Source organism: Antechinus flavipes, chromosome 1 (assembly GCF_016432865.1).
Source record: "Antechinus flavipes isolate AdamAnt ecotype Samford, QLD, Australia chromosome 1, AdamAnt_v2, whole genome shotgun sequence".
Classification (NCBI taxonomy): domain Eukaryota; kingdom Metazoa; phylum Chordata; class Mammalia; order Dasyuromorphia; family Dasyuridae; genus Antechinus; species Antechinus flavipes.
Genome location: NC_067398.1, coordinates 659,123,257 through 659,145,102, shown reverse-complemented (window position 1 = coordinate 659,145,102; position 21,846 = coordinate 659,123,257). Strand labels below are relative to the sequence as shown.

The window sequence follows — 21,846 nt, the reverse complement described above, 5'->3', positions numbered from 1 at the left end:
AGCTGAATTCTCAAAGTCCCTTTCCACCAAGGAGTTTTTATAGACTGAGAACAAAGAAGACACTATACTAAGTATTCTCATTTGATACATGGCTCTTTAGCATGCCTCTCAGGTACAGGATGCTCCATCTTGAGAGGTCCACCAAGGAGAATATTTGTTCATTCCCTTAGAAGGACGGTGTTTATGCAAGGAACTGGTCAAATTTGGGGGTGGGACATGGGGAGGGGAGCTCAAACAGATCTGCCATAAAGGCTACAACTTAATTAATTCACTAGAAGAATGGTCTCCCTTCTTTATGCTTTCCTGGCGTTCCATCAGATAACTGTAAGCACATTTTCATGTTGTCAGCAAAAAGTTACACAAAAGACATGGGCCAAGACTAACTTAAGATTCCTTACTTACTAGGATTCATCAGATACATGACAAGACAGGAGGAAGTAGAGCATGCTAACAGAGCAAACTAAGAGATTCAATCTAAAGTTAGAAAAGTTCTTTATAAAGTTCTGACAATGGAGACAGGAAGGACAGACTAAAGTTCCTGTTCTACAGCACGAAACAATTATCTAGAACCAGACAAGATACATCTCCCTTCAGAGTTCCTGGGTATGAACCTGAAAGGTTAGGATGTCCTTTCTCTACTGGCATGGGTCTGGTTACCCACTCCCTCCTCCCACTCCCAGTATCATTAAGGGCAGTGACTTGCTCTCAAGTTTCATTTAACCACTTAACATTAGAACATGGATTAACTTTTACAGAGTGATATTTACTTTAAAGATTGATTGATTATTGTCATTCTTGAAAAGGATCAAAATGACATCACTATGTTAGAGTGAAGTTACAGTGTGTCTGACTGTGGCTGATCAGACCAATATAAAGTTGAAATTTTCTGCCACATGTTGGATACAAATTGTCCATATGAACATTTGGGATAGCTTCTCTAACTTTGCTCATCTCATGTTTATTTTGAGCAAATTCACTTCTGCTTTTCTCATAGAGCACAGCACCCTCTCTGATGAAGACATAACATGCTGTGATCCTGTGCCAGTGTCTCCCATGTCATACAATCAATTCAAAAGTTCTTGAGTACCTTGAGACATCCTTTTTCTGACTACTCTGTGAGCACTTATCCTATGTGAGTTCTCCAACCTCTGACTGGAGATCAACTGGAACCACCTGCAGAGTACTCCCCAATCTCTCCAAGATACTTCCCTTACATATCATCATGATTCTTCCAGAGGCAAGTTCCCCAGCATTCTTCATGTGGGAAGATTACACTAGCTTAACAAGCTAAGGAAGTCTGCACATGCATACAAAGACACACACATGCACACACTTTCCATGACTTCATGACTTCATTACAAAGAAAGAGGACTGTAGCAAAAAGTATACTATATTGCTCAAGTCTTTAAGACATTTATAGATCCCTCAAAGTTCATACCTGTACTTCAGAAGAAAGTCAGAAAGGACCGAACATGGCATGCCTGTAAAATATCCTTTTAAAAAATGAAATTGAGATAGTCATTGATTGATGTGAAAATAATAATTTAAAAAAATACAGTCACATGCCACATTTAAAACATTGGCTAATTATAACAAAAGTTAAAATCAACATCAAATTGGAAAAAAAAAAGAGCTTTAATCTAATCTCAAATAAAAGTGCCCATGCCCAAAATTGGGAAATGAAACAAGACAAAACTCTGATTATCACCATTTTCTGCAGAAGTTTGAGTAATACAAAGCAAATGTCAGAATTATAAAGACAAAAAAAAAAAATCCCCCAAATCACTTTAGTAACCAAATTCTTGAGCTCTTCGCAAAATAGGAGCACATGACTTTCAAAGGCAATACTGATTTAGAATTTGAACTCATGGATAAAATATTGCAGAATAGGGGAGAAATTTATAAGAAGGGAAAAAAACCCAAAATGTTGTTTATTTTCATTCTTGTAGGAATTTTATATATTTTTCCTGGTTCTGCTTATTTCACTATATTTCATTTCATACAAGTACTCTCATGTTTCTTTTAATTTCTCAGTCATTTTTTCTTATGGTGCAATTTCTCCATCTGCCATGCAGTTTCACTACTTATGTGCCACACTAACTTGGCATTCTAACTTTACTCAAAAAGGGTCCCTGCTTCCTTGCAACCACAAACACTAGCATTCCTCTTGGTGGTGGAAATAGGAGTAGGTTTATGGTTCCCTTTTGTCAAATCACAAACACTCCTTGGAACTGTGACCCATAACTATATATGGACAATAGTTATCAATCAACACCAGCTGTACCTAGTGCTAGCACTGGTCCCCTGTGATTTTTTTTGCAGCCAGCTGTTTGACTCTTATGTCTCTAGACCCAGGGCTCCAAAAGCAGCTGCTGCTGTCTCTGTCACGTATATGTACTTAATATCTGAGTGTCAGAGACCTTCCTGTGGAATGTCTCACCTTCAATTTTTGTTGATTCTGACATTCCAAAATTTGATTTGTAGTGTTATTTGAAAGTTGTTTTGAAGTGAATGTTGAGATAGTTCAGCTGGTTGCTGCCTATAATCCATTATAACACATTATCCAGTGTACCTCTCTCTCTCTCTCTCTCTCTCTCTCCCTTCCTCATACACACACACACACACACACACACACACACACACACACACACATTCAAAAACCACCACCACCACCACAGATATATCCCATTTGGCCCAGAACACAATAGAAAGAAATTATGCTAGAAAGCATTTGAGTGAACAATTCTTTCAACAATTTACAGCACAAAAAGTCATCTTTTTTAAATAATAGCTTTTTATTTTTCCAAATATATGCAAAGATAGTTTTCAACATTAACTTTGCAAAGTCTTGTATTCCAAATTTTTCTCCCTCCTTTTCTCCTAGATAGCAAGCAATCCAGTATAGGTTAAATTCCATATGCAATTTTTCTAAAGCTATTTCCATATTCATCAGGCTGCACAAGAAAAATCAGCAAAAGGTGGGGGGAGGGAGGGACACAAGGAAAAAAAGCAAATAACAACAAAAAGGTGAAAATACTATGTTTTGATCCACATTCAGACATTGTAGTTCTTTCTCTGGATGTAGATGACTCCATCACAAGTCTATTGGAATTGCCATGAATTACCTCATTGCTGAGGAGAGCCAAGTCCATCACAGTGGTTATCTTGCTTCTACTCATTTCCCTTACCATCAGTTGAATAAGTCTTTCCAGCCTTTTTTGAAATCAACCTGCTTGTCATTTTTAAAATAATAACTTTATATTTTCAAAATATATGCAAAGATAGTTTTTTCTCATTTCTTATAGAACAGTAATATTCCATTATACTTATATACCATAACTTATTCAGTCTTTTTCTAAATGAGAGGCATCCATTTAATTTCCAGTTCCTCTCCACTACAAAAAGGGCTGCTACAGACATTTTTGCACCTGCGGGTCCTTTCCCTTTTTTCAATGACCTCTTTGGTTTAGAGACCCAGTAGGGATACTGCTGAATAAAAAGGTATACACAGTTTTATAGCCCTTTGGGCATAGTTCTAAATTGCTCTCCAGAATGGTTGAGTCAGTTCACAACTCCACCAGCAATGTATTAGTATCTCAGTTTTCCCACATCCCCTCCAACATTTATCATTATTTAAAAGTTATCTTAAAGCATACACAAGGCATTTCATCAGAGCTGTCTCAAATATCCAACAAAATATTCCCTTGCCTCAAGGAAATTGCATTTTCCTTGGGGGCAGAAGGAGAGACATACAATTACATGTCTTAAGCGACCCATATTTCTTATCTGAAAAACAGGACATATACTGATCAATTAAGTACTATTTCTGTATTCTTTTGATTTATACTGACTGCAGGAGAGTGTGACTCTTATTCTGATTTCAGGAAATTACACCTGTTGACTCTCCCTTCCCAGTTCAGAAAGCCCCTAATCTTTCCTCCAATTAGAAATCAGATTATTTAATTTTGTATCCTAGTTAATATTGTATTGTTTTCTTTTAATACATAGAATGTCTTCCCATGTTTTTGGAGTTCAGCCCTAATATGAGGAGATCTAGACCTGATTTGCTATGCAAGTGGCATGCATTGCTTAAATATGCTCAAATATGTTCAAAACCTTGAATCTTTTTCACCTGTCCCAATAGCCTTCATATCCCAGTGACTCTGAACTCCTCCTGTAGATCATCATCCAGACTCATTCCTCCCTACCATTTTCACATCCTCCACCAATCTTCAAACCTCTCAGCCCAAAGTTTCATTTTAACTCCTCACCCTTTCCCACTGAGCCCTCTGGAAAACCTGTCCTATTTCTTTCATCTTAAATATATTCGTTTTCCACTCCTCCCATCTACTAGCTCTTATTGAAGCCTGACTTTCTTCTCGTGACCCAGCCTCCTTGGCCACCCTGTCCATGTTGCACTTCCCCTCATTCTCTTCAGCTTGTTGGTCAAGGCAGTTGCAAGACTCCTTTTTTCCCATTGCTACTTCTAGATTCCCTCCTTTCTTCCTTCATTCAATAACCTCAATTCCTTTGAGATTCATGCTCTTTATATCTTATTCCTAATCAAGATCTTAGTACCACTAGATCATTCCCCTTCCTTCCTCATTGAGTTTGACAACTGGTTTACAAATTTTCTTTCTTCCAACTTTTGCCCTCATACTAGATTTCAATTTCACTTTCAAATACTCTAACTACTCAGTTTTCAATCTACTTTCCTCTTACATGCTATTCCTCCAACCCATCTTAACCACAAACTAACCTTCAGTCTTGACTAAACCCTCAATCTTGCCATCATCTACAAATATACCATCTTTGTGTTCAAGAAATCTGAAATTGCCTATCTTCTTTATATAACTCTGCTGTTCATCTTCACCATAACCTCCAATCCCTTGATCCCTCAATTCTCCTCTACACTAGTCTCTCTCTTCTGCCTGCCTTGACTTCTTGGTAAATTAATTCATTTCCATGCTGTCCTCCTCTCTTCAATCTCTAACCCCTTTATCATATTGCCAATTATGTCCAGCCAAGTCTCATCCTTGGATCATTCCCACTATTTATGGTCTCTGCTCCTCCTCATTTTCTCCACTGAGAACCTGGCATCATATTTTATGGAGAAAAAAAAAATTTTTGGAGGCCATTTGCTGTAAACTTTTTCTTCTTCCCTTTTCTTCATTGCCTATTACTCAAGTATCTTCTGTTACTTTCTCTTCCATCACTCCAGTTTTACATGATGAAGTAGTCTTACTCCTTATCAAGGCTAATCTCTTATGTACCCAAGTGATCCTATTCAATTCTATCTCTTCCAACAGATTATTCCTTTAATCCCCCTTTCAATTATTTTCCATTTTTCTCTCTTTACTGGCTTATTTACTACTACCTACAAACATATCCACATCTCCCCCATCCTCAAAAAAAAAACTCTCACTTGATCCTTCCATCCCTACTAATCATTGTCTTATTTCTCTTAATTCCTTTTGCACTAAACTCCTCAAAAAGGTCATCTGCAATAGGTGCTTTTTCTCTTTTTTCCCTTTACACTGTCATCTTAATCCCTCACAATCTGGCTTCCTATGTTATCGTTCCACCAAAATGTTCTCCGGTTAACAGTGATCTGTTAATACCAAGTCTAGTGGCAGTCCTCATTGTCTTTGATCTCTCTGCAAAGTTTGGCGTTATTTAGGTCACATTTTCTCCTCCTTGATACTTTGCTTTCTGGGTTTTGGGGACCCCACCTCCTACCTATCTGACAACTCCTCTGCCTCCTTGGCTAGATCCACCTCCAAATCCCACCCTTTTTTTAGGCATCCCTCAAGGTTATGTCCTGGATCATCTTTTCTTTTCCTTTTAGACTATTTCATTTAATTGATCTCATCAGCTTCCATGGATTCAATTACCATCTTTATACTGATAATTCTCAGTATGCCCTAATCTTTCTGCTGATTTCCCATTTCACATCTCCAAATGTCTTTCAGGAATCTTTAACTGGATGTCACATAGACATCTTACACTCAATATGTCTGAAACAGAGCTCCTTCTCTTTCCCACTGAACCCTCCTACTCTCCTCCTTCCCTATTACTGTAAAGGACACCACCACAATCCCAGTCCTTTAAGCCCACAACCTAGAAGTCATCTTGGGTTCCTCACTATCTCTCATCCCTCATATCCCACCTCTTGCAAAGGCCTGTCCGCCTCACCTTTGCAACATCTCTCTTATGTGGTACATCAGCCTACCTCAAGTCTCTTCCCACTCTGGTCCAACTCTCTTCAGCCACTAAAATGATTTTATTAAAACACAGGTCTGATCAACTCCATTGGTTTCCTCTTGCCTCCTGGAGTAAATACAAAATGCTGTTTGGTATTCAAAACCCTTCAAAATCCAGCCCATTCCCCTCTTCTTATAGTTTATTTCTTGATCCATATTCTTTGATCTGGTAATATTAGCTTTCTAGCTATTGTTCCATGAACAAGACTCCATCTCTCAGTTTGGGACATTATTCTTTCTGGCTCATGATTAAAATGCTTTCCTTTTTCCTAGCTTCCTTTACTTCCCAACTAAAATGTCTAAAATGTTATCCCAATTTTCCTATTGTATATGTCACTTACCCTGTATATATTTGTTTGCATGTTCTCTTTCCCAATCGACTGTAAGCTGCTTGAGGTCAGGGACTACCTCCAGCACTTAGCACAGTGCCTGACACATGGTGGGTACTTAATGTTTGTTATTTTTAACAAATATTTATTGGATTGATGCATTAATTATAGAGTTATAATGACAATGATAAAATTCTCATATGGAACTGTGTGGGTCAGAAACCATTTAATAAAAAAGGACTCTAGAAGCAAAGCAAAGTTTATTATACATTCTTGCGAGGATTGGGTGTCCCACCCATTGAGCAGACAATCAAAGGGAGGAAGAAGCTTTGGGGGCAGGGGCTTTTAATCCCTGACGCAAATTCCCCCTCCCACCACTGACCTTATCCTTATTGGCTGAGGATCTTACATTCTAAACGTGGGAACTACCCAAGAAATTGAACTTGACCAATAAGTACATAGTTGCTCATATTTGACTGAAATAGGGAGGATAACAAGAAGGGGACTTAAGTATGCCCTTAGGGGGATAACAGGGAGGGGATAGCAGGGAGGAGACACTTTAAGTATGCCCTTGACTTTATGTTTAAAATCCTTCAGGCCTACTCAAACTTTGAAATGATGAAACCTTACTCGATGTTCACAACTGTCTTGAAAGATCTCACCTTATCTCGTTCAGTCCCCCCTCTTATTTATACACTGAGATCTCTTCAAATTCTGGTAGTGTAACTTCACATTCTCTATCGAATTCCTCATCCCCTTCTGGTTCCTGTTGGTTTCATTGGGCTCCCACCCTTCTCCTTTTAACACCATCAATCTAACAGACCCTTCAGCTTTCTCTTCCAACCTAATCATTCTAGGTAATGAGTTTTGGACTATTCTGGTTATCAATTGGATCAAACAAGATATGCAGATAGGGAATAATATAACACTACTGAGCACTATGAGGCCAAACCAAAGGAGCTGCTTCCACCAGCTTCCCCCAAACCAGGACCACCAAGAAGTATTGAACGGTGAGGTCCAGGTCTGTACAGGAACATGAGCAAGTTTCCTAATATTCTTAGTGATTTCTTTTACTAGATTTCCATTGTCATCAATCTTTATACAACATGTTGATAAATTCAGTTTTGCACAAGCTCCCCCTTCCTCAGCTAACAAATAATCCAGCACCAGTCTATGTTGTAAAACAGCTTCTCTGGTTTGAGTAGCTTGGTCAGCCAAAAGATCTAGTGCCTCAGCCGTCTGATTAGTAATAATCTCTACAACTGCTTGAAGCCTAATTATCCTGTTCAACATATATATATTAGGATTCTATATCTCCAACTTCCATCTTGAGCCCAGGTGGCTGGCTCATACTCTTTTAACTGTTATCTCTGGAGGCCAGGCATCACCCCAATCATTTGCACCTCCAGTCTGAATAATGGAGGTATCTAAACCCTGTTAACCTTTTCCTAAATCCTCATACAACTGAATCCCTAAATATTGATTTGCCTGTTCTGGAAGAAAGAAAAATTTTGGCCTTATTAGTCCAAGATAGCAAATCTCTGTCCAATTAAGAGTCAGGTGAGTATAAGCAGTTAAGCCACAGATCCAATAATGTCCCTTTAGAGCAGGCTGTTCTTTCGAAAATATGTCTGAACTATTCCTTGTAAAAGGGTAATATTGCTGGTCTCTCATCTGTAGGGGACCTTCCCCTACAAAGGTGACATACTGACATTTCCATAAACCCTGATCCTTCCTCCTACAACTGGTAACTGGCCATTGACCTATTAGGTTAGAGGTATTCCAAAATGTGGGAAATAGAGTCCCATATGTCCCAGGTGTCCCAGGTGTCCCTGGGATGACATGGTACCAACCCCATTGATGTCTAGACAAGTAAAAACTTAAGTTTTCCAAATCCTTGCAGCCTCCCTCGTGTCTCCTAGAGACAGAGCAGACAAAAGAAAGCCTTTTGTCAATACGCAGCAATTCCTCAGGAATTGTGCCAAAGCTCCCAAGAGCTCCAAATGATGACTGCAATGTCCATTTGACAACTGCAGTGTCCACTACAAGATAAGGAAAGAAAAAGTCTTTTACCTTGTCCAGAGTTAAGTCCACTCACATACACTATTTCCCAGCTTCAAACTTTGCCCTGTTTAACAAATCCTATCTTCTGTCAATGGCCACTGATATTTCTCTTCTAAGTTCCAGAAATCAGTCCCCTTATGGATTTGGGATCAGTTACTAAGGATCCAGGCTGGGCTTAAGGGAATAGGTACCCATGGCCATTAGCTCAATTGTTGGGATCCACCACAGATCCAACAATTTGATAAGTTAAAAGTTCTCCCTATATTCTGCATGAACAAGAGGAGCTGGTTCTCATCTCTGGAAGATAAAGGCCTGGTTTCTGTGGCTATCATGAGGAAATAGGCAAACCCAAAGCTCAGGGAAAGCCCCATGAGAGTTTCCCAAAGTAATTCCCAAAGTAATTAATCTAAGAAAAGTCATACAGTTACAATGCACTGGATTCAGAATGTGTCCCATTCAGTGGAGGTCCCCTCCTCAAATGTAATTTGAGGTCTCCCCATCTTCAACTGTCCACTCAGATAAAGGTGGCACCACAGCTCCTTTTGTTCTGGTGTGGTGTGTCCAGCCTCATTCCTGGGTGCGAATAGCAGTGTCCGAGAGGTCAGTATTATCTGGTAGGGTCTGTCCCAGCACAGAGTCAGCTTCTCATCCTTCCGGGAAAGGATCAACACCCAATCTCCTCCTGAATTCTATGAACAGGGAAACCTAGAGGAGTCTGAGCTATTAATCTTTTTATTGAAGTTCTTGTAAATATCTTAGCAATGATTTAACATATTTCTTAAGAAATAAATCCTTTGTCTCTAAGATAGGATCCCAGTTTCCCATAGGACAAGTCTGGAGAGGATGACTGTACGATAATTCATAAGGTGAAAGCCCTCTTATCTCTATGTGGCTTGGTTCTGATTCTGACACAGCAAGAAGACAGTCCAAGGTTGTTGGGTCTCTAAAGATAATTTAGTCAGTTGCTGTTTTATTTCTTGATTCATCCTTTCTACTTTCCCAGAAGAGGGAGGATGCCAAGGGGTGTGGAGATCCCAAACGATTTCTAAAGCCCCAATCAGATCCTGCAATACTTGGGCAGAAAAATGTGTTCCCTGATCCGAGTCTATCTTCTCCACTATTCCATATCTAGGAATAATTTGTTCTAATAAGACCTTACTGTCGAGGCAGTTGCTCGGGCTGAGGGAAATGCCTCCACCCCTGAGGTCAGATGGTCCACTATGACCAGCAAGTATTTGAAGCGACCCACTGGCGGCAGCTCAGTGAAGTCCACCTGGATGCTTTGGAATGGTCTGATTCCTGGAAGTCGTCCCCCTTTTGGGATCTGGCGTTGAGCAGCCTCGTTGTTAGTCCTTCGACAAACAAGACAGCCGTCCACCAGTTGTCGGGCCATTGTATATAGGCCAGGGGAACATACCTTGTCAGCACAGCATCACAGGTTTTGGACATCCCAGAGACTACCCTGGTGCAGTTGCTGAAGGACCTGCCTCATACTTGCTTTGGTTAGTACCTCTCTGCCATCAGGTAAGAGCCATCGTCCTTCCGAGTTCCCAACTGCTCCGAGTTCCCAACTGCTCCGAGAGTCGAGGCCTTCTCTTTTTCCTTCTGGATAAAACTGGGAGAGGGTAGACTAGGGGGAAGTACAGGTATTGAGGCCATTATATGAGAAATCTCCTGGTCTCCAGCTCCCTTGGCCTCCTCATCTGCTAATCTATTTCCCCTTGCCTCAAAAGAGCTTCCCATCTGATGTCCTTTTATATGTATTACTGCTGCATTCCTAGTGTTGAGGTCTAGCTTTGGGGTACCTAAATGAAATTAGGGTTAAGGTCTAGTGGCAGGTGTGGGGTACAGATTCGGCGCAAGGGGGTCTAGTAGTGGCACGAGTTCCCAATAAAAGCATTTATTGGCCCAGAGAGCTAGATTGATAAAAGAGGTTTATTATTAGATAAGCAAAGTTAAAGTATAGGTGAAGGTAAAGATAAGGAGGGCACCAGACAGAGGGTCCAGTGGACAGAGGGTCCTCACATGGTAGCCATGTTTGGAATCTCTACAAAGAGGGGTTCCCAGCTTGGCATTTTTATAATAGGAGACTTAGCTCGAGGGGCTTTCGGGTGTAGCCCCAAAGTTGGCTCATATCCGGGTGGGGCTGGGAACAGGTCAGATCTTCTATTGGAATTCAAAGGGACCAGGATTTGTGAGTTAAAGGGCAATTCACATTATTAACTAGGAGAGGGTGGGAATCTAGAAAGGAATCTTTCCTGCATCATTCCCCCCTCAAGCAGTTGGAACTTAAAATTCATTTAAAGAAAAAGAAATAGGGCAAAGTCTCTTATTGAGACAGAATTGAAGATTTTCTCCTTCCAGGATTTTCCAAGTTCAGGGGCCCCCTCTTCATCCCCCCCTCAAGCAGTCACCTCCAAAGGCATGTGGGAAAAGGGGCGCCGATCTCCTCTTAACTGCTTCGAGCTGGCAAGGGTCCTAGAGATTTGGGGTTCATGCCAGGAGGTGAGGTGGGAGGTGTGGGGTTTGGGGATGGCAGCAGTGCATCTAAGGGGTGTGTGTCCCGGTCAGTTATTCCTAGTCAGTTGTCCCATGTTCTCCGGGCTGAAGGTCAATTGAGAGTCCAAAGGTTGAAGCCCAGATCTCAGAAGCAGGTAAAAACCGGGGTGTCATCCAGGGTGAAGATGACGACAGCAGGAGATGTATCAGATCCCTTCTGTGGGCTGCCTGTAAAAATGCTGATGGCCCATCTAGCAAGGATTAGTAGGAGAAAATGCTGGGAGCAAAAAGATTATTTGTCTATAGGAAAAGGTGTTAAGTAGCCTCGAAAGCTAATTTCTCCTGGTGTTGGTTCAGGGTGTAGACTAAGAAGTCAGAGGAAAACTGGAGGCCTATATATCTAATCAAGATAAGAATGCAGTTTAAGCTCTTAGAAGTCTTTTAAATGTGCTGCCTTTCTTTAGAAAGAGTTGGTTCCTCAATAAGCCAAGATCCTAAGCCTTCCCCCCACTTTCCCCACTCTTATGGGGGAGGGGTGGAAAGGGTCAGAGGGAGTGCAAAGTATCTCAGCACTGCCCACCCAGCTTACGGGCCCCTGAGATATTGGGACTGTCCTGGGATAAAAAGGGAAACAGGGCCAGACCCCAATTCCCTACCGGGGAGCAGGACGCCGGGGGCCAATTCAGCCCCTGTGGTGTGACGCAGTTTCTCCGTTGTTCCTCCTGCTCGAACTCAGGACAGAGACTAGAGTCTCCTTGGAGAGTTTCCAGGGCACCTTCGGGCCTAAGTCTGGGAGAGATTTGTATTAAACGGCGCTTCTGCTCCAAAATGTTTTTCAGGAGGCAGAAGTTGCCCTGAGAAAAGAGCTCAGTGTCTCAGGTTAGAGTTAAAGGGAAAGCAACAGCTGTTAGCAGCAGAGTGGAAGAAACATTGAGGTTTTGGACCCCGAAAAAGTTGAGGTGGTGGGAGGGTCCTAGGTTTCACTAGGCTGAATCAGCTTTAAAAGAGACAAGAGTGCTGGGTGTGCTTTGGCTTGAAGCTTTTGCCTGAGGGCATAAGTGTTAATCAGTCCCAGGATTAGAAAGAAAAAAACTTTAAAGGATGTACTTGTCCAGAGATTGGGAATTCAGCTAATCTATTCAGAGTTCAGGTGTTGAGAATGAGGCATTTTTCTCGAGGCCAGTTTGTCTCTGCATTAAGAGGCAGCTTAAAATCTCCATAGGGATGGGGTGTGGACAGGTAAAAACTTTTATTCTTCCAAATCCTTGCAGCCTCCCTCGTATCTCTTAGAGATAGAGCCGACAAAAGAAGGCCTTTTGTCAATCCGCAGCAATTCCTAAAGAATTGTGCCAGAGCTTAGAGCTCCCAACGACGACCCAAGCCCGACCGGAGGGCTTTGGGTGTCCACTGCAAGATAAGGAAGGAAGAAAAGTCTTTTACCTTGTCCAGAGTTAAGAAAGCTAATTCATGGCAAAACCCGAAAACTTTTGCATTCTATAACGTAACCTTCCTAGACGTCTCTAGAAGGTGTCACAAAGGGCCCTCCCAGAGGACCGTTTGCCAAAAACGGATTTCGTCCTCACAGCGTCCTATGAGTGACAAATCCCCCCAAGACTGCAGGAGTCTCCTAGGGAGCTCGAATTAGCCCGGGCATTTGAGCCGCCCCCCGTTATAGAAGCATGACATGGTGGGTTTGCCTCAGGGGAAACCACCTAAGAGGGCCACTAACATTGTGGGCAAGGTAGCAAAGGAGAGATGTGGTAGGAGTGGGTGTGTTCTCCTTTCTATAGCTCCTCTCTTAACACTAGACAGTATGCATATTCTATAGCCCTGGGCTCCTTGAGCAGCAAGTCAGGGGCCTAGCCCTGCCTTCCATCAACATACAGTGTAAAAGGCTATAGGCCCAAGCCTAATCAGGGCGATGAGATTCCCAGCTTTCTCAAAAGACAAGGTGGGAGTGGCCCCAAGTACTTGGGCAAAATAAACCTTTAGATAAACTCTAGCCCCAGGAAGTAAAAAGCTTAGCAGCAACCATAGTGTGGCCACAAATTAAAATAGCTACTTAAGGCAGTTTTACTTCTGGTCTATGCAGTCACACCTGAACTCAAAACTCCCAGCAAATATTAGCTGCAGTTCCAATGGATTTTATCTTCTACATCAGTTATCATTAATCAAGGACTTCAGATGAATCTAGTTCTCAAGAATCACAGTAAAGGGTTTACAGGCTTATACAGCTATCTTTTTTATCTAAGTAAACAGTTTTAAATTTAACATTACACAGATCTTGAAGTTCACAAGTAATTGAACCAAATTTCATAAAACTTATAGTTACCCAACAGAGATGACAAATTTTAAGGCATAACTCAGTTACAAGTTTCCCAATACCTCTAGGAAACACACCATCTAAGTAGGGAGATACAACCCCAGCCTCCCCTAAGGTAAACTACCAGCATTTTGTTTTAATAACCTATATTTTAACTTAAAATCCCAAACACGGCTTTAAATTCCCAATAATATAAAACCACTTTCACTATCGTATTTAAAATAATGAATTTCACCAAATAGCAGTTTCTTTCCCTTGGTCCCACGTGGCCCTACTACTGGTCAGGGAACGTGGGAGGGAAAGGAAAGAAGTCACCGTCTTCACTCTCTCGATCCCACATACTTCCCTGATGTATAGGGTGATTGTGCTTCCAATTGGATCTACTAATGGTATTTCTGGTCAGCTGAAACTATTCCTGCAGCTGGAGGGTTTCTCCTGTTCCACTCCTTCATAGCTGCACCTCTAATTAGTCCCCTCTCCTCTAGTGAGAAGAGAGAATTCAAAATAGACCTAACTTCTCCTACTGGCCTCCGAGGGCCCTTGGAGGGGCTGATGGAATTAAATCCTTTCCTTCTCTTTCAGGTACAAATTCATTCTTTGACACCCCAGTCTTCAATAGTGCCTTCACCAATATCTTTGTCACCCCAGACAAAACAATACCTTATCATCTTTCTCTTTTTCCTTATATATTTTGGCAGTTTGTTCCAATTACTTAATTTATCTCCCAAGGGACTATCTACTGGTATTTTCTGATCATTTTTCTCATTTCTCTCCACAAGGGCTGGCTGGAACTGGGTCACATCCATTGAATTTTCACAGAATCTAAATTCCAAAACACCCAAACATGCCAATTGACTCCAGTCACCCTAGAAGGCCTAGCCAAACCTCTCCAGTCCAGAGACCCAGAGTTTAAGACTCCAGGCCTCACAGGCTCCTGTCCAGAGACCTCTCCAGAGTTTATGACTCAAGGGCCTCACAGGAGGCTTATCTTATTCTGTCTAGAGACTCAGAGTTTAAAACTCCAGGCCTCACAGGGTCCTGTCCAGAGACCTCTCCAGAGTTTATGACTCAAGGGTCTCACAGTGGGCTTACCTCTGGGTTGCTGTGCAGCAAATTGCTTGACTGATCTGTCTTCCACTGACCAGTCGGGATTTTTACCACAGAGTTTCTCTGGCTTGGCTTTGCTCTGAGTTTCTCCACTTCGGGCCCACTTTACCTTGGGGAGTAAGAAGAAGCCCTGGACACTGGCGGGCTGCCTAAATCACGGCAGGGTACCACCCTGCTAGCACCCAAAGGGTTCACCTACTCACCACAAGTAGTGTGATTCCGGACGAGTCCCCAAAACTGTGTGGTTCAGAAACCATTTAATAAAAAAGACTGGAGAGATCTCTAGAAGCAAAGCAAAGTTTATTATACATTCTCGCAAGAATCGGGTGTCCCACCCATTCAAAGGGAGGAAGCATGTTTATTGACTGAGGATCTTACATTCTAAATGGGGGAACTACCCAAGAAAGTGAACTTGACCAATAAGTACATAGTTGCCCATATTTGACTGAAATAGGGAGGATAACAAGAAAGGGATTTAAATATGCCCTTAGGAGGATAGCAGGGAGGAGACTTTAAGTATGCCCTTGACTTAATGCTTAAAGTCCTTCAGGCCTACTCAAACTTTGAAATAGATGAAGCCTTACTCGATTTTCACAACTGTCTTGAAAGATCTCATCTTATCTCGTTCAGAACATAATAATAAAAGTGAATAAGAGAGATAATAACTTTTGTGAAAGCTCAGATAAAAGTTATCACTTTCTTTTTTCACCCTATATGGCTAATCCTTAGGGGTTTAAACTTTCCAGAAACAAAAGAGGACAAAGACTTAGCCTTCCAAATAGACTATTCCCTTTCTGTTGTCCATTAGTCAACTTGGGAAGCTGGGGCTTAGTTTGCAGGTAATTTTAGAATTTATTCCCAAAGCATTCTCACCCACAGTGAATGAAATAATCTTATGGCATTTGGGTTTTTAAAGCATTAGCTGAGAATTGTATTAAACTGAAAAAAAATCAATTTGTTAATGACATTTCTAAGTCCTATTATATCATTTAACCCTCACTTCCAATCTGACATCTTAATTTTCAAATGTGAAATGGAATTTATTTAATCTTAGCAACTGTTTTCCCCTTAGATTGAAGATGATGGTATTGGGCTCAAAGAAGCAGCAATAATGTTTGAAAGTGTTGGAAATATTCTTATAGTAGTTCCAGAATTCTTCTATCAAGACCCAATCTTTGATTTCTCTATATGTCCATTGAATATCCAGTATTTGCTCATGGATCTTGAGATTGGCTTAAAAACTTGCAAGGTATGGAATAATGTAGTTTGTATTAATTGTTTTAAAAGATGTATCCTTAGGTTTTTTATTCCTGATATGGATGATGTAGATACTAAATTAATGTGGTTGATTTAGTCAAATGTTGTTATTTAGGTACCAGAATATGTGCTTTAGGAGAAGCAACAAAAATTGGGGTTTGGTCATGTAAAGAATTCACAATGGCTATGCTCTCTGGCAAAAGGTAGGTTTATTTAGAAGAGGAGATTATAAACAAAAGAAAAAGTGCAATAGACATCAAGTTATGGTAAATACACAATAGAATTGAAAGAGAATAGAAAGCGGCTTTAACAATTAATGGTAAAAAGGGAAAATTCCCTAGTGGAACTTGACATTTACCAGGAGAAAGAAAACACACTATGAGGTTGGAGTGTGCCCTTAGCTGGCAGGCTAAATCCTGAAAAGGACTTAGCATCCCAAAAGAGTTAGTTATAAGAAAGAGAAATGAGGTCAGGAGCCTTGTGGGATTAGGAGAAAGACTACATGGCTTGGGGGAGGTGGGAAGGGGAAAAACATTGAGACAGAGGGGAGAAAGGAGGGCAGTAGTAAAGTCATGGGTCATAAATTGATTTATTGGGAAAATATAGCCTCAGTGACTTGACATAACTTGGATTTCTAATTGGATTCCTTCCAGAAGGTGGGAACTGGGAACTAAATTGATCTCAAGTATCAGAGCCTTCTTTCTGCCTGCCCCAGGAAATAGTTTTTATCACTTCTTCGGTTTCTCTCTGCCTACCACATCCACCATACTAGACCTCACTATTCTTGTTTATCAACAATGATTTTATCTCTTAATCATGTGTGAGTTCAAATTGGCCATTGGGAAATGTAAGTTTGTCCCTAATATGATGAAAAATGGCATAAGGTAACATATGTTACATTCCATAAACTCTCAGATGGTTTCTTAATAGAGGGACTATTGAGGTTGGAAAGGAACCCCAAAAGGTTGGAGATCGCAGACAGGTGGAGCAAGATGTCTCAAAAAATTTGCAGGCTTGAACTCATGTCCAAGTCAAAGGGCAAAATTTATTGTAATTGTAATGCCAATTGAAGTGGACTAAAGTCCAAAAGATTTAGCAAAGAAACAGAAGCAAGGAGACTTATTTATCTAGTTGTCCATTGTTATTGATATATTAATATTATAGCCTAGAGGTAGAATCAAGGAATGGTCTCAAGAATTTATCACTGACCAACAGACAGTAATGTTTGTAGGACTATTCTAAGGCCAGAAGACTTGAAATCATTGAAAGACAGATTGTTAGAACAATAATCTCAGGATCACTAATATATCTTCCCTAAGCTCTAAAGGAAGAAATATTATTTTCTTAGGCCAGAAGACTTTTATAATCATTGATAGAACAATAGCATTCTTAGATCAGAGGGCCTCAGGATCAGATTCCAAAACCAGAAGATTTAGAATCACTGATATTGTTAGAACAGAAGTCCCCTAAAGCCAGGGGACCTTAAAATTATTGTTATTTACCCTAGAAGCTATATTACATCAGGGCTAGTAGAATTTATTTTTTTTAAAATGTAATAGATTTTATTTTCTCCAATTACATTTAATAAAATTTTTAGTTGGGAATTTTTCTCCCTTCCTCAACCCTCTCTTCTTCCTAAGATGGTATTTTGATAAAGGTTATAAATATGCAATCATATAAAACCTATTTCCATATTAGTCATGTTGTGAAAGAAAAGACAGTTTATAAAACAATTATAGTTTGCAAAAGAAAAAAAACACAAAACAAAGAAAGTAAAAATAGTATGTATTATCCTGCATTCAGACTCATTTATTTCTTTCAGTTCTTTCTTGGGAAATGGATAGTATTTCCCATCACTAGTCTATTTAGTCTTGGATTACTGTAGTATTGCTGAGAATTAAGTCAGTCAAACAATGTTGCTGCTACTAGGTAAGGTGTTAACTTGGCCCTGCTTATTGAACTTTGCATTAATTCACATGTTTTTCATGAAAGCTACCTGTAAGAAACAAAATATCTTACCAAGAACCCCACTGACTCACTGATGAATAAAAGAAAGATTTATTTTACATTCTTGCAAGAATGGGGACTTAGGTTAGTAAATACACCTTTACAAATTCCAAAGGCAGCATTTTATTTCCTATCCTGAAGCGCAAGTCCCTCCCCAGATTCCCTATAAATCGGATGTTATAGAAATTACATGACATGAATCTCTACCCCTCATTACATAGTCAGTTCCTGCCCCAAAGGAGCTTCCATTCTAGAAGGGAAAGAGGATAACTGGGGCAAAGAATAAAAGATTCTTTTCAAATCTCAGACCACTTCCCCTTGATTACAAAAGCCAATTCCTGACCCTAAAGAAATTACATTTTTTGGGGGGGAGATAATCTTCACCCTTGATTATTTTTTTGATGTCCTTGTGGATTTCAGTTTTTAAATTTTTTCCATTTCTCCAATTTAATTTTCATAACTGTGGAAACCAAATAAATGTCCATCCATTTCTCACAATTTCCCCCTTTTTTTTTTTTAACTTTTTTATTAATTTGTTTTTCACATCCTTTACTAACCCCTCAAATTTGGCTAATATTTTTTTTTTTACATCCCACTTCATAAAAGCCTATTAACCCCTGCACAGATCTTCTACAAGATGGATAATTAATCTCTGAATTCTCTGCTAATTCTTCTGACAGCAGTACTAAGAGTGAAATTCTTCAGTTACTGTCCTTGACTTGTTTCTTCAAATGCCAGGTAAAAGGAATAGCCAAATGAGTCAGTGCACAGGTGCCCACTCAGTTCCCAGACAAAGCAGGTTTGAGAGTGCTGCTTCCTTAAGGGGCAAGACCCCCTTCTCAACTAACTAATCAGAGACATCTTCAGGTACAAAGAGGAAGTATTGATTTAATCCCTGCAGGGAGAGACCCAGACACACCTGGGAGCCACCCCAACTCCACCATGTGCTCCTGGAACCTAGCTAGTTTCTGGCTTGTCCAGGATTTAAAAGCAAAAGACCCGAGCCTTCTCATTGGAAAGACTAAAAAAATGTAACCATCCTTAACCAATGGTCATCAATGTTGGCTGCCTCCGACAGGTCACATCACTTCCTGCAACTTCCTGCATCCCAAGGTTCAATGTTCATCCACCAGCTCCCACTATTTGTCTTGGAAACTCAATCCTCACAGAACAGATTGGTGCCTGGCAGCCACAGGACTCCAGCACTGTGGAGGCCTGGGGCCTCCGTGCCATTGTCCCATCATTCCCACCTCGGGCAACCCAGACCCAGGGACAACGGTCTCATGTTCTGGAGCTGCTTCAGGCTGACAAGGGGCGTGGAGCCAGTCCTGCCCAAAGGGGTCCAGGCTGAGGAGGGGAGACAAGTGAGTTGTAGATGGCAGCAGCATCGCCCAGTGCTGAATGTCAGAATCAGGAATCAGGTGATTTCAGATTGACCAAGTGGTTGAAATTTCATGGCTCAGAGTCTAGAAGAAGTAACTCTCACAAGTGGATTAAAATGCAAGGACTAAATATGAGGAAAAGAGAAAGAACAAAGATAGAGTTAATAAAGAGGTTACTAGGAACAGTAATCAGGACCCCACCCAGAAGAAGGCTGGGGGAGAGATGAGGCTATCAAAAATGCCTCTGATGCAAACAGCTTTCCTAAGATAGATACCAAGCAATGTTTCTCCCAAATTCTTTTATTTCCTCTAGGGAGTAGGTGCAATGGGCAGAACATGTGCCCTTCAGTGACTATGATCTCTCCCAGCAAAAACTCTAGAGCTTTACAGGAAGATTTTTACCCAGTTAGTACAGGTGTAAACAAAACTGAAAGCAGCTTGAAGTGAGTATAGATCTTTGATAAGTAAACAGGGGTCTAGAATTGGGGTTCCTGAGACTCCCAAGTATCTAGCTCCACCTTCCATCAGTGTAAAAGGCTCTAGGCAGATTAGTTTGACTTTCAAGGTCTTAAAAAACAGGATGCCTAATCAGGGCTTGATAAGATTGTCTGCTTTCTCTTCAATGAACAAAAGGGAAAGTGGGAGTGGCCCCAAATACTTGAGCCAAATAGGCCTTTAGATAAAGAAACTCTAGCCCCAGGAAGCAAAAGAGTTAAAAGATATACTAGCAGCAACCAGAAAGTCCTCCAGGGCTGGGCTGCACATTAAAATATCTAGATACTTACATTGTGTTTTTTAACTTTTACTGACCACCTCTCTGATTATAGACATTTGCTATAAGAGGAAAAAATCAGGGACTTGATTTCCTTAAAGCAGTTTTACTTCAGGCAACTGTTCTAATTTTTATTTTTCCACCTTAAACTAGATTCAGAAATAATCAGGTAGGTTCTCATTTAAAAGAACACCATTGGAACATTGAATCAGAAGGATCCTACTTTCAGCAGAGGCCAAGGTTGTGCTTCTAATTCATTCCCAGATACTAACTTCCATCTGTAATAGCTTCTTCTGAGTAAGCTTATGGCATATTCCTTTCAGATGGTGGAGCACTGGATTGATGACCTATCCAGACAGTCATACCTGAATTTAAAACTCCAAACAAATATCAACTGCAGTCCCAAAAGATTTAATCCACTACAGCAATTATCAAAGCTTCAGATGAATCTAGCTCTAAAAGACTACAGTAAGAGATTCATCCTAGAAAGTTCACAGCTTATACAGCTTATCTTTAATATATGAGTGGATGGTTCTAAGTTCAACATAACACAGATCATTTTGCTTTTAAAATACCCAATACATGGAAAAATTCTAAATTGCATAGTCCATAACAAACATTTTCAAAGGGACAAAGGCAAAAACTATTATTCTCAGAGTTGCTTTAAATAATGATACAACTTTAAGATGAGCTAATACAATTAAAACTCACACAGAATATCCTAATTCTACATAAAAGAACCTTTCAGATTTAACATAATACTCTTCATTCTTAAAAAAAAAAATAAACTTTTGGAAATAACCCTATAAAATTACCAGATCAGATTAAAATTCTGCTCTAGGTTTTTTTTTTTTAAATCATATTCTTTAAACAAGAAGAATAAATATTAAATAATTTGCTGAAGACAAATGGGATACCTTAGTAGAAATAATTGCTTTCAGAAAGTTTACAGTTCCAACAAACTTCTTAGAGCAGCTATAGACTTCTCATTGGATAATCTAAAATGATGTAACCACCATCTTTGACAATGGTCAACAATGTTGGCTGCTTCCCACAGGTCATGTCACTTCCTGTAACTTCCTGTATCCCAGGATCAAAGTTCATCTCTCCAGAGGTCATATGACCTCTCTCCCTCCCCCCCCCAGGGTCCCAACTCTGGAAACAGGGATCATGTGACTCAATACTGAGAGATACTTCATCCAATCAGTCCCATTCACTTAATACTTGGGTATATGCTCATCCCTTAGAAATGTCCAGAGCTATATCAGACTCAAATACATGGCATTATAGTCCCTAGATTTTAAAATCTTTGACTCTGCCATGAGAGAGAAACTGATTGATCTCCAGAGCGAAAGGGCTCGTATAGCCTGGTTTATTACCTCACGGAAAGGAAAGGTAGAACAAAGCACTGCAGTTCTGCCCAGGAATGTTGTTTTGTTTGGGAAGAGAAGGATCCCACACTTGAATTCACTCTCATGTTTTTGCCATACACAAAGGGAGTGGTACTATTTGAGTGCGGGGCAAGCTGTAGCACAGACATAGAAATTGCTTTCTGTTTAGCCTCTCTGCAGAGTACTTTACCAATTCTTTGGTGTCTATTGATTGTGCCTTTTACCTCTAATCCCATCTTACTCTCTGGTCTTCATTTTCTAAATGTTCAGCTCTTGTAACAAACCAAACATTATTCCAAAATGAACAGGCAGTTCCATAACATTCTCTCTATCAGGATACAAATACTTATTGTAACTACTTGTCTATGGCTAGCCAAGCCTCTATAATTTTATAATTTGACAAGCATCAAACTGATTTGTTTGTGGGATCTCTTTCTCAGTAATATTAACCA

The 21,846-nt window shown here is 40.3% G+C and overlaps 1 protein-coding gene across 1 annotated transcript in view; it reads left to right on the top strand.

The window, feature by feature from the left end:
* The window catches only part of CATSPERD (cation channel sperm associated auxiliary subunit delta), a 135,698-nt gene that overhangs the window by 69,730 nt on the left and 44,122 nt on the right, over positions 1 to 21,846 (top strand). The window contains exon 12 of the mRNA XM_051971797.1: positions 15,658 to 15,834. Within this exon, the coding sequence (XP_051827757.1) occupies positions 15,658 to 15,834 (177 nt within the window). The remainder of the gene's footprint in view (positions 1 to 15,657; positions 15,835 to 21,846) is intronic.